General features: G+C 32.0%; 1 protein-coding gene across 1 annotated transcript; it reads left to right on the top strand.

Annotated features, from left to right (window-relative positions):
* The first annotated feature begins 12,530 nt into the window (after positions 1-12,530).
* Positions 12,531-14,008, top strand: LOC110777830 (uncharacterized). Its single transcript, XM_056837313.1, has one exon. The coding sequence runs from the start codon at positions 12,930-12,932 to the stop codon at positions 13,758-13,760; it is 831 nt and encodes a 276-aa protein (XP_056693291.1). The 5' UTR covers positions 12,531-12,929; the 3' UTR covers positions 13,761-14,008.
* The last annotated feature ends 679 nt before the right edge of the window (positions 14,009-14,687 follow it).

Below are 14,687 nucleotides of genomic sequence, written 5' to 3' on the forward strand. Positions count from 1 at the left end.
CCACTGTCGCTGCCGAACTCTTCCTCCAATCCACCCAAAACATAAACCATGACTTTTCCCCTCAATTTAATTTTCTTAATATCAATTTCTTATACAAATTGTAAAAGTAGATTAAATTGATTGAAATTAAACACCAAATACTTGAATTCATGCCTAAATGCGTATAAGAATTGTTCAAAATTTGACTCACATTGTTTGAACATGGACCCTAAATATTTCCCCAATTTGATTTCTGTTAGGCTTGTGAGAATGTGGGCTTTAGCAGCCAGTGTTGGAGGTTGGCAGTGGTTGTGGATGGAGTGTTTGTGACCCAGGTGAAGCAACAACGAGGAGAGGAATAAGTTGCAGGCGTGGACGGCGCCAATTCATAGAACCCAGGTGTTGGTGATTGTAGACGCGAACGACGGCAGTGGTTGTTGACGAGTGATGGATGCGGTGAAATTGGTCATATGGGGAAAGAGGATGATTTTCTTTTAAAAGTAATTAAATAAAAAATATTATTGTTTTTTTATTTTTTTTATTTTTTTTCTGAAAGTGGGAGGGCGACCTTGTTAGCAGGTAAGCGGTCATTTGGGTGCAATAAAAGTTGACAGGGTATAAAGGTTGGATTATTAAATAATAATTGATAGGTTGGATTATTAGCGGAAAATCGTCGAAAGGTTGAATTATTAAAAGTAATTTTTCCAATTAATTTTAATAAGCGGAGCCTAAACCCCGCTCAATTTACTACTCACCTGTCCTATCTAATTTTTAAGATACTCATGTCTTAAACCTGATCAAATGGCGGGCCGGACCGGATTCGGGCAGGGCCGTGGCATGAAAAATCAACCAGCTATGTCGGACCGGGACAAGATTGGGGCCAAAAAATTATGTCGAAAATCCGCTATTTCGAGTCTAAAGTACCGGGCTTTCTAGGATAATTTCGGGTCGGGCCAAATTTATAACTTAACAGTGTACTTTTATGTTTCCCAAACCCGCCCAAAAAATTTAAAAATTCGGGCCGGGCCGGGCTGCAGGGCTGGTCCCGAAAACCAGGCCGGAAAATTCTGCCCAAACCCGCAAAATTTCGGGTCGGGCTCATCTTGATCAGGTCTATCCTGTCTATATTACCTTCCTCTCTCCTCCATTTTTACCCCCATCTCACTCCTCAAACTGGGTAATAAATTTAGTTAATGTATTTTTAAACGTTAAAGAATTTGGTTCATAAATTTAAAAAAATTCATATATTAAAAAAATAATTTTTAAAAACTTAGACTTCTTCGTTTTGAGTTTGGTCCATAGACCATGGTAGAGACTTTGCGTTTTAAACTTTGTCCACGGTGGAACTTAAAACGCAAAAGTCTCTACCATGATTTAAGCTCAAAACAAAGAAGTCCGCGTGGTTAAACAAAAAAATGAATTTTAATTTATAATAATATTAATATTAATACGGTTAATAATAATAATAATAATAATAATAATAATAATAATAATAATAATAATAATAATATTAATTCTGGTGAAGTGACGGTGGTTTTGTGACGGAATCAGCGTTCAGTTTCTGGCAGTTTGGTGCGTTCAGTTTCAGAAAAGGTGTTCAGTTTCTAGCAATTTCGTGCGTTGTTATCCGGCAGGTTCGAGTATAGTATTCAAGCGTTCATTATCCGGCAGGTTCGTGTTCTCCGGTAGTGTGGAGTATTATCCGGCAGGTTCGTGTTCTCCGGTAGTGTGGAGTATTGGCCGGCAGTCGGCAGCTTGTGTGTTGTGAGTCTTGTGGGTGTGTTTGGCAGTGGGTGCGTTGGTGTTGCTTTTTGGTGTTTGGCAGTGGTATCGTGGGTGTCGAGTGGTGTTTTACGTGGTTATTATTGAGTGTTGTATTTTGCATAGTGTTTATGAATTGTGGGCCGATTGGCAGTGGGGTTGGAGTTGTCAAAATCCATTTTCCATTTCTCCATAATGCCTAATGGTGTGGTGCGTTTTCATTGTCATTTGTGGGTCTTAGTGGGTGTCAAGACGGCGGTGGAAATGGGCTTACTAAGAGCTCTTTGATCACTCATCTTCATGATCGTCATTGTAAGGGTGATGCTCAAGTGGTCACACGACACTCTCTAACCACTGACTTGGCTATTTTTTCTGAAGCTGAGTTGACCTTCCGCCGTATGGGGATTTGGCTTTGTGGGGATTGTTTAAAGACGCATGCCTTTCGTGCTAAATGTCGGCATGGTTCTGATTTTGTGGCCCTGCCTGTTGTTGAGGATGGTGTTGTTCGGTTTGTGCTCAATGGTTTTTCTAAACCGTGTCTTGCTTCTGATGTTCGAATGGATACTGCGGTGCAAGAACAGGATTGTGTTTTTAACGTCACTCTTCTGGACAGATTGTTTTCTAAACGGCTTTGCACAGTGAAATCCATCCCTCCTAAATGTCGTTTGGGTTTTTCCCGGGTTTTGAGAGGCGCGCTTGATAGGGTTATTTCCAGGCTTGAGGGTGTCTCTTATTGGGTTAAACTTCTCGTGTTGCCTCTATGTATCCTTAAGACCTTTAGTCCGAGAAGTAATCGTGAGTGCACATCTGCAGTAAGGCGGCAACGGCAGGAGGAGAGCATTGTTAATGATATTCGTACTTGGAGTGAGCCGGGTGGTGATATGCTTCTTTTGCGGGAAGCTTTGGCAGCTGGATCCCCTACTTTGATGGACGCTGATGAGGGTCTTGATTTAGCAGAGCGTAATATCAAGCAGTGTCGTAGGAAGATTGGTGATGGCCATTACACTGCTGTTGTTCGTGTTCTTTCTTCTTCTGGCGTTGCGCCTTATAATGAGGCCACTCTTGTGGATTTGCAGTCGAAACACCCTTCGTTTCCAGCTCCGTCCTTGCCTGATATTCATGTTGATGACCATCATCTCATGGCTACTTCTGCTGTTGTTTTGGACCGGATTAGGAGTTTTCCTCGTGGCACATCTTGTGGTACGAAAAAGTATAAATTCAAAGTTGTTTAAACAATATTCAAATGAACTAAATTTGCGTATTACAATACAAAGTTAAGGATTATAGTGGTATACTTGTAGATCGATCTAAGAAAGTTAACCAAACCAGAATGACTTACCCGAGACTAATTTTTTGAAAAGACCTGAGCATAATTGAGTTAGTCAAATGCAACATAGTTTGAATTGAGTACAATTTTGATAAATGGACTTCTAGTATTAGTATATTTACCATGTATTGTTATTTTAATTAACATTTCCACTTACCATGTACGTAGTATTATGTTAACATTAGAAATGGACTAACATTAAAAGTTAATTCATCGATATCATTTAAATTTATTATTAGATAAAAAAGTTATAATAATACAAAAATAAAATCATATTATAAAGGAAAAATGATTCAACTTTCCTCCGATATTATATTATGTAATACTCCCTCCATTCCTTTTTTATCTTCCTGTTTCTATAAATGTCGTTCCTATTTGATATTCCTGTTTCTATTTTTGGATATTACTTTTTACCATAAATTTTCCCACCATCCCTTATTTAATACATTCACATTTCCTCATCCACCTACCCAACCCCACTTTTATGATTTTTTTATTACCATATCTTCTCTCTCCTTCATTTCTTTATTACTTTTCTTCATTTATTTATTATTTCCTTTTTAACACTCAATCATTACTCTTACACTCAATCATTACAAGATTCCATTTTCTTATTTTCCACCCCAAACACCAAATAGGAAGATCATTTAGGAATGGAGGGAGTAACATTTATGGTAATTGAATTATATTTTTATTTCATTTTTATCTTAGTTTCCTAAAAAGGCAATGTCCTTATTTTTTTTAATTAAAATAAAATAAAGGACAAATTGTTTTTTACCACCTAAAAAAAATCTAAAAATTGTTTTTTACCACCTAAAAATCTAAAAATTGTATTTTACCACCTAAAAAAAACTAAAAGTTGTGTTTTACCACCTAAAAGCGGGAAAATTAAAGAAACCGTTTTACCAACTACTCATGTGAGTGGCTTTGACTTGAAATCTGCTATTTCTACTGCTTGTTGATATGCTATTCTGCTGTTGCTTTGCATCTGCTATGTTGAATCTGCTATCTGTTGCTTCTTAGCTTTGATTTTGCTTTGCTATTTGCTGATTTGCTATGCTATGCTATGCTATGCTACGCTATTCTACTTGATTTGCTTCTGTTTTGCTTCAACAAGTTTATTTATTAGAAACAAACAGACAAACTGAATTTTCTGTTAATAAGAGAGAAAATTTGGTTTTATTAGGCAAAATAATTTTCCGTTGATAAGAGAAACAAACAGGTTGTTATTTTCTTTTTATCCCATGATAATTGTCATTTCGATAGTTCAAGCACAAGTTCATTAGTTTTCCTAGCATAATTTTTACTTTCTGATGTACGAACGTTGCTTGCTTATCTGCTATGCTATGCTTTGCTATTTGCTACTGCTTATTTGCAGACATTATCCCCTATAATTGACATAAAAAAACGATACTAATTAGTTCATAATAAATTCAATTAGCATTTTCTGACATTAATTTGAAAAAACAATTCATATTCAATAAATCCCCAATTCAAAATTGTTATGAACCCTAAATTTTATTTTCAATTTTAGGGGTTAACTTAAGTCATGGAATCATAAATTCGAAAAATTTCTTGACATACATCATGTTTCGGAATCACTTACACACACGAATTGGTTTATTGACACAATTAACATCGTTTCAATTACTCATTACGAATTGATAAGATATTATTTTTGACACAAATAAAAAATACCTTAAATAATCTTTTGTATCTCCTTTGCAAAGATCAGAAAAAGTAATTGAATTTGAGAAATTTTATTTTCGTGAATTAATGGAGGAAATCTGGGTAAAAGATTTAGCAGAAGGGAAGAACACAAAGACGGGGAAGAGAAGGCAACAAAGTAAATACATGGAATCGCGGGAATAAGTGAAAAAAAATCTGAAATATTACCGTTATCGTGGATCCATAAAACGGTTTCTTTAATTTCCCGTTCATAGGTGGTAAAATACAACTTTTACTTATTTTTTAGGTGGTAAAATACATTTTTTGTTTTTTTAGGTGGTAAAAAACAATTTTTGGACTTTTTTAGGTGGTAAAAAACAATTTGTCCTAAAATAAAATAATGTTTTGGTGGGAAAAAATTGCACCAGGAAGTGACATGTGACGTTTCTGGTGTCTGCTTTAGTATAACGTAATAGATAAGGTAATTTTTGTTATTGTTGATAAAGTAAGAATATAGCTAGACTTAAATTTCATCAAAAGAAATTTCACATCATTAGAATTTTAAAGAAGATAATAAAATTGAAAAATTGACCCGATATGAACTATTCCGTGCTAACTAACATGAGTCACTAGCTCCATCCATTGACTCCATCCAAACTTGAACTAAAGATCCGGTTCATCAAGAAAAACAAGGACAATGTACTTCGTTGCGTTCAAAAGGATTGGTTCTTTTTCGTATTGTAAATCAGAAATCTTTCCCCATAGGATATATTTTTCAATGATAACACTACTACAAAAAGTAGCTAAGAAACCACTAATAAGAAACCATTTAAAACACTTTAAAGGTATCTTATATATAGAAACCACATAATTTTAAAACATGGTTACTTAGAGAAGTAATAAGATACGAGACATTAAAGAAATATGGTTTCTTAGGAAAACATCAATGGCTTTTTAATAAAAGTAGACTAAAACATGTCGGTTCTGACCCCTCGGTTAAGTGGTAAAAAAAGAAATTTTTAAATTTATTTTTTATTTTGAAAAAGAAGTAAAAAACAACCTAAACCTAAATCTAAACCATCAGGTTAGCCGCCATCCTCTCAGTCTCAATCTAAACTCTCAAACACTCATCTCTCTCTCATCCTCTCTGGTTCACCGGGAAAGATCTCTCTCTCAATGTTGCAGTCATTTTCGGCTTTCTGTTTGATCATCTGAAAAGGTTGGTAGTAGTCCATACTAGATAGCATGACAATGATTGGGTTTAAACTTGAAACTAATTGCAGTTTATAGAGATGCGGATGAAAAAATTGCATTCTTCGTTGTCATAGGAATTTACAAAAGTTTTGAATATTGTCAAGCTCAAGCTGGTTCCTCTTTAATTTCCCCTTTTCTTTTAATAACCGTTTCAATTTGCTGAGAAGTTTTGATTTTTTTAACTAGTTAGTAATAAACCACTCTTGGATTCCTTTCTATATTTTAAAATGATTTGTTTTTAAATTAAATTTAGGAATTGCATTGTAAATTTGATGATGTAAGATGGATGATCCTTTATTAAAGTGTTAATTTGGTTTGAAAGTAAATTCTTTTGAATCGATAATGGGAATTGGAAATAGATGTTGTTGAGTTTTTGGGCTGGGTAAACAAGGTTATACAACTGTAAAATACCAAATTACCAATGAACGCACCAATTTCTACTAAGCATTATTGTTCTCCAATAGTCCAATAGAATCATACGCCGTAGTAAACAATTTTGGTTTTATACTTATTATTTCTCGATTGCATGTTAAATTTTATGTTTAGTTATTTCTTTTGGTAATTAATTTGAGAACTTATTTCTGGACATAAGTTAATTTCTGGTTAAATAATTTACTGGGTAAATGTCATAATAAGCGTGAGACATTGTGAGATAGAGATGTCTATATTCTTTACTTCTTCGTTGGTACTTATATCTGATGGATTTTCTGGATTATCTCTGTTTAAACGTCATGCAGGCCGGAGAATACAGACACAAGGGGAAGTGCAATGGTGCAGCACATACATCAGTTTCATATCCAGCCTCCGGAAGAGAGAGAAAATCAAAGGGACACGATGAGTCATTAGTTTATGTTCTTTTGATAATTAGTTAAATACTTAAATTAGTGGAGGTTAAGATTATATTGAGCATCATCAAACTCAGATAGTCATATACTTCAGTATTTTTGAGATGGATGTATAATGTGTTATTGTATTTTCAATTTAATTACTTGGGTACTCCGTATTAATTATGTAGATTAAGAACCCTGTATGAAATGAATGAAGTTTTTTTTGGAATTTATGTTTCGGAAGTTTTCTTTTCTTTTTATTATTTTGGCACTTTGTTACAATTAATCTTGCTATGGTAGTTTAATTGTAGATTATGGGCGGTTTATAAGGAAAATTAACTTCCAAAAAAATATTTTAAAAAAAAAATTAATGATCAAAGAGACCACACTACTTACATATGAGATTTCTTTGTCTCCACCAAATAAACCTTTTTACATAAGAAAACTGGTTTCTTTGCCTTAATAATTTTGAAAATTAAAGGCTTATAAGAAACCATGTTTCTTAAAAGTCTGGTTTTTCTGTTGAGTCTAACAAACCACACTAAAAGTATGGTTTCTTATGCAAAGAGACCATTGAGATATAAACCATACTATTTTTGGTTTCTTAGGCCAATTTAGTGTGGTTTCTTAGCCACTTTTTGTAGTAGTGTAAAGATTCAAATTGATTTTTCAATTAATTCAAAATGGTAGCAATTCCACTTGCATGGACCCGATCCACCATAAGATTACCATGGACTAGGGTAATTAGGTAATTCTAACAGTGAGTAAATTATAGAAATTGTAGGTTCTGTAAAGTAACTATATCTCCAGAATAATAACTATGAACATAATAATGATAAGAATAACTATTCTATCCAAAGAGTAACTATATCATATAGAAAAGTAATTTTAACTGTAAAACAATTACTACTATATATTCATTCTTGCAGACAAAAAGAGTAAATTATAGAAACTATAGGTTCTGTAAAGTAACTATATTTTTAGAATAGTAACTATGAAATAAATAATAATAATATAGTAATTTCGATGAGAACAATTATTCTATCCAAAGATTAACTATATTATATAGAAAAATAACTTTAGCTGTAAAACAATTACTATATTATAAAAATAAACAATATGATATAGATGTTTTAGAGGTCATATAGTAATTTTTTCTATTATATATCACATAATTACTGAAATATAAAAGAGTAACTATATCAAAAGTAACAGTAATTATAACTCTTGAACAATAATAAAGAAAACATTAACTACTTGGTTAGTTGTTTTAGCCACGCAATTCTAATTCTTTGCATCTATTAAATAAACCATGTTAAACTCAAATGTTTTTTGAACTAAAAAATACTAATCGACACGTCCACGTGGACCACGTCTCTTTTTTCCACCAACACATCATGTCCTTCCTCTACCATGTTATTGGTTTCCATTGTTGTCAGGATTTTCTTCTTCTCCTCCTGCTTTTGTTTTCCTTGCAGAATTTATTCTTTGCACAATTTCAATTCTGGGTGCATCATCTTTGTATTTCTGAATCAATAATATTTAAACTAAGTTAATAATTTAACATTTAAATATGAAAAAATAACATAGTAACTATGTAAAACGTGTAGTTTCTATTATGCATCATATAGTAACTCTTACAATTAACGATGGTAAAATACTTGCAGAATTGCATATATAGTTATTGTTATTGTTATAGTCATATAGTTACTGTCAAAATAATATAGTCACTTTTATTAATAATAACATGGAGTACAAAGAAAGATCATAAAAAGAACATAATGATAAGATAATAACTATTAAAAATATATAGTTACTATTATACATGATATAGTAACTCTTAATATTAATGATAGTCATATACGAGCAAGGTTGTAGATATAGTTATTGTTATGATCATATAGTTGTTGTGATCATAACATAGTAACTCTTATTACTAATAACATAGAAGACAACAAAGAACATGAAAAGAACATTATAATATACATAAAAAACTATACCAAACATATAGTTACTATAATACAAGATATAATACCTATAAATATTATTGATGGTCATTTAGTCACAGAGTTGCAGACATAGTTGATGTGATAATAATATAGTAACTCTATCCATAATACAGTAACTATATCATTAAAAATATAGAATAACATAAAAACATGCGCATAACATAATAAACTAACATAGTACCTATTCCAAAAATATAGTAACTATATAAAACGTACAATAACTATTAAAGAAAATAAACATATGGTAACACATCATGATAAAATAAACATAGTACCTATTTCAAACATATAGTAACTAATATAATAATATAGTAACTATTGTACACATATAGTAACCATTATAATCACACAACAACTAGCTTAACATATAGTGACTATTATTATAATATAGTAACTATTGTACAAATATAGTAACCATTATAATCATATAGTCACTATCTAAGAAGCAGATAAAAATATACTCGAAATAACATATTACATAATGTAATCGTATATTAACTATTATTTATCAAAAAGTCACTATAAACTGTTCTTAACATAGTAACTATCTTAAACACATAGTTATTGTTTTAAATTTATAATAACTTTCTAAAAAATATAGTAACTATTTTAAACACATAGTTACTGTTTTAAAGTTATAGTAACTTTTTAAAAAATATAGTTACTCTAAAAACTACTACTAACATAAACACAATGAATATTCCAATGACTATTAAAAACATTATTTCGCAACATAAATTAAAGGTAACTATATCATTTATATACTAACTATATGAAACACTAACCCTAATTTCACCCAAACAACAAACACTATTTCTACCTCTTTGCTTTGCTGCATCAATTCTTAAAGTTCACAGCCTTTGTCTCTTTTTTCTAAATTTAAGACATTATTTCTTCTTATATAAATGATATTGTAAAGTATTTTTGAAGATTCGTCACTAGATAGTGCAACTTTAGGACCTGGAATAACATGTGATTGATACTTCGTATTATTTTCTTATACAAATATCAAATATATAGTAACTATATAAACCATATAGTAACTATATAAACCATATAGCAACTATATAAAACATATAGTGACTATTATTAAAATATAGTAACTATTGAACACATATAGTAACCATTATAATCATATAGTCACTATCTAAGAAGCGGACAAATACATACTTTAAATAACATAGTACATAATGTAATCGTATAGTAACTATTATTTATCAAAAAGTCACTATAAACTGTTCATAACATAATAACTATCTTAAACACATAGTTACTGTTTTAAAGTTATAGTTACTTTTAAAAAAAGTATAGTTACTCTAAAAACTACTACTAACATAAACACAACGAACATTCCAGTGACTATTAAAAACACTAATTCGCAACATAAATTAAAGGTGACTATATCATTTATATACTAACTATGTGAAACACTAACCCTAATTTCAACAAAACAACAAACATTTCGAATCACTCAACAAAATAATAACTATTGTAAACATATAGTAACTGTTGTACACATATAGTAACCATTAAAATAATACAGTAACTATTGTACACATATAGTAACCATTAAAATTACATAGTACCTCTTTAAACCATATAGTTACTGCATTACTCATATAGTTACTATTTAAAATCGTGAAGTCACTGATCGAATTCGCGAAGTGAAAACGATACTTCGGTAAAACACAAACATTAATTTCTTCAAAACAAAAAATATTTTCAATTTTAAATAAAAATAGACTTAAAATTCTTTAAAAAACAACAAACCGAGATGTGAATTCTAAAAATTCTTGCGAAGATTTGTAGGCGAGCGCAAATTCTTCGATTCGATTTCGGCAACGACGAACCTCCTTCTTGATCTACTACTTCCTCCAATTTTTCATCATCAAATAGATCCAATCATAAGAATTATAAGATAATTACGAAAAAAATCGAACAAAACCTAGAAATTTGGGCTAAATTTTGAAAAAAGAGAAAATGAAGAGAGAGAAAATGAAAGAGAATGAACAGAATGTAGATCTGAAATTTTGAAAAATAAAAAAGTTTAAAACGTATATAAAGTGGACTAGACACAAATCGCATTAAAACTCTTCAAAACACATAGTAACTCTTTAAAACACATAGTTACTGTAATACGCATATAGTTACTATTTAAAATTACAAAATAACTGTCACGTGACAGTTACATATGTTACCCATAAAAATTACTCCGTTGCCCTGGTTCACGCTAAGTTAGCATGGACCAGGTTTATATTAGTGTAAATAAAATGGTAGAGGGTACTTCAGTAAAAACAACATTTCAAATCTGTGCACTCATCTCTATCCTTGTGTATATTCAACAAAATAAATACTCCGTATAAAGTATAAAATATACGGAGTACGTGGAAATAATCCAAAATTATCAAGATTTTTTTTCAGAAAAGGAAACAAATCATTTCACACTAATCAACATAAATCATACCCCATAAGAAATACTGTGTACTAATCAACATAAATAGGAAGTATAAAGTTATTAGAATCATTTTATTTGTTATAAAATGCGACATGGTGCGGGGGTGAGAAGTTAATGTGATGGTATATGAGGAAAATGTTTTTAATAATGATGGATAATTTCCAAATAAGGAGATTGCTAATCTATCTTAATATTTTTAAACGGGAGTATTTGCATGCCACTTGTTACTACCTTAAAATCTCTTTTATTTTTATACACATTTTAACTTATTTTGTACAACTCTCTCTAAATGTTTAATTTGAAAAACTTTTAACATTCTTAAAACTCTCAATGCTTGATTACTTAGTTCATTTTTCCTTCAACTTTTATATCAACATCATTATTTAATTTGATTTAAAAAAAATATATCGTGCGTAGCAGCGTAGCACGGGCCAAACACTAGTTACTTTAGCACAAAGAGAGATGTATCAATTATTCTTATAACTCTCAATACTTGATTACTTAGTTCATTATCCCTTCAATTTTTATATCAACATCAATGTTATTTCAAAAATAGTTGACTCTTTTACTAGTTATAACAAAAGAAATCTTTGCACAACCTTACAATGATAAGGATCCATTTTCATTTGACATATGACTCAAAATAGTAATTAGTAGCTAAGTAAAAAAAAACATCATGACATGTGCATGACATGTGCAAAAATCTTTCTCCCAATGCATTATTTGGCAAAATAAATAAAATATTAGTGAATCCAAACATACCAATAAATAATTTTAGAAAAGGAAATAAATCATGAAATCACAAAATCATGTCTCACTAATCAGAATCATTATAATTTTGTCTGAATTTTCTCCACCATAAAAAAATAATAATTGACGAGTAAGAAACACTATTCCACAAATCCACACCATTTCATTTATTTTCCATCGTCGTACTTTTATTTCACTGATTTTCTATGTCAAAATTCATATATATGTGATATGTCTCACTTTAAGAGCCTAGCTAATGTTATCATTCCTTGAATAAAAAGCCCCCATTAACCTCAATTAATCACAATCATTAAAAATAAAAACACAATGCACTTAGACCCCTTAAAAATCACTTACCATATAAACCACAAGATATCATATTTTTATTCTTTAAGCAATGGTTATTTGGGGTCCTTTGAATCCTCCAAAACTCCAAAAGTAAAGAAAACAACAATTTTATTATTGAGTCAAATACTCCGTAGTAGCACAAGTAAAATCACACAAGTCAAACCCAATACGAACCTAACTTTCTCACTCCAAATTAACAAAAACAACACCACTAAATTAATTACTCCTGACAAACATAATTAAATTCACTAATGGAGTAAACTATCAACTATAACCCCAACTACTACTACTACCTTCTGCCCCCAATATAAAAGCGCTAATAAACAACCCACAGGAGAAGACGACAACCTTGAATCTTCTCCTTTCTTCTTCTTCTTTAAATTTCACCATCATTCAGATCTCTGTAACCCAGAAATATTCAACTTTCCAGAAATGTACAGAGAGGAAATGTCAACATATTAGAGAATTCAGTTGAACATATTAAAGAATTCAGTTCATTAGAGAGGAGAGGGGAGGAGAGAGAGGATTTGAGGAGAGATAAATTTGGTCTGATGAGGTGCAAGAAACACTTGTCGGATTTCAGTAGTACAATCGGCGTTTGCGCCTCTTGTCTTCGTGAACGCTTGTTTGTTGTTGTTGAATCGCAATCTCAATCCAAATCCGTTCCTGATAATTCTAAACCTAACCCTATTCAGCTTCATAATCATCGCTTTTATCAGCAGCAACAGCCTCCGCCGCCGCCGTTGATCTTTCCTCGGTCTGTTTCTCCGTATATCTCTCGCCGTAAATCCGACCTAACCGCCTCCGCCACCACCACCACCACCACCACCACTAGCATCAAGAAGTTGCCGATGATTCAGCGGTTTTACAGCACTCCGCAAGTGGGCCCCACGTTTCAGAAGAAGAAGAGCTCCGGGAAATTCGGTCTTATTTCCAAGCTATTCCGATCTAAATCGAGCGTCGCCAGTTCGACGACGAACTCAGAGGTTGGACCCACGGAGTTCGTTCGGTGTAGTAACCGGGGAATGTCGCCGCAGAATGAGTGGGAGGAATTGGAGGAGAGAGAAAGAGAGGCGATGACTCGTCCGAGTCCGGGACGAGTCAAGGCGAGTCCAGCGAGGTTGGCGAATAATGTGGCGAATTTCGCATTCTGCTTGAGCCCGCTGGTTAGGGCTTCCCCTGCTAGTCGGCATCATTGGGGAATTGAGCCGAGTTTCTCCGGCGAAATTAGGGTTCCGACGACCGGGAAAAGTAATTTTGGCAGTTGCAATAAAAGTAACAATAGTAATAATGATAAACCGCACTTGTCTGAAGCGGCGTCGTTTTGTGCGAATCGATCTAGGAAGCTTGCTGATTTTGGAAGGTTAAATCGGAACCGTTGACTTTGACCATGTTCCCCACATACTCAACCACTCAATTGGATGGGATTAATGATGATGATGTTGACGATTAGAGTAAAGTACCATATTACCCACCGTAGTTTTTTTTTTTTTTTTTGGAGTAGTATAATTAAAATGTTGATACCAAAAGATTGTGACACAATTTGCTATGTACATTTAAGTTTTTTCTATAGAAGACTATTTTGCAAGGTGCCTTTGAGAAATGAAAGGGTGACACATTTGAGCATTCACATTTTAGTATTTTACGGTTTTGTAAGATGGTTTTTTATTACGTTATGAAAATTGTATGAACATGTACAACTTGGTAATGGATTTTCGAAGTTCGAACACAATGTACAATTGTAAAGGATCAGTCATTGATAAGCATTTTATTACCTTATATTTCATTTCTCCTATATTTTAATAAGTGTAGAATTGTTTGGCAAGCATATAGTTGTTCTTTGTACGGAGTAATTAAATTTTTCTAGCTTTCAACCACCTGTCAAGTGTCAAATCCAAATTTGATTTCAACCAACTTGCTATTCTCAATATTCTTTGCTAAACTAAATTTTTCAACTACATTCCTTCCCAAATAAAATTAAAAATTCAACCACATTGTTTCAAACTCGGTAGTGGAGTTTAAGACTTTTTTTTTTTTTAATAAACTTAAGTTATTTTACCAAATTTTTGGTTAAGATCCTTTTAGATTTACCCTAATTTTTCACTCCATCTCCGTATTCATTCTTGTGAAAATAATAAAATTGAAAAAATCAGTAATTGAGATAAAATTTGCTTTGCTTAATCGTTTGAAATAGAATCTTGATATTTCAAGACTTTTGCTAGGCTTTTGTCTTACCCATCCGCTTAAAATGAAAGATTTTATCTTAACATTTAATGAGACTACATCTTAAAATTAGCGCCAATATTGCT

This window comes from Spinacia oleracea, chromosome 2 (genome assembly GCF_020520425.1).
Source record: "Spinacia oleracea cultivar Varoflay chromosome 2, BTI_SOV_V1, whole genome shotgun sequence".
NCBI classification, from domain to species: Eukaryota; Viridiplantae; Streptophyta; class Magnoliopsida; order Caryophyllales; family Amaranthaceae; genus Spinacia; species Spinacia oleracea.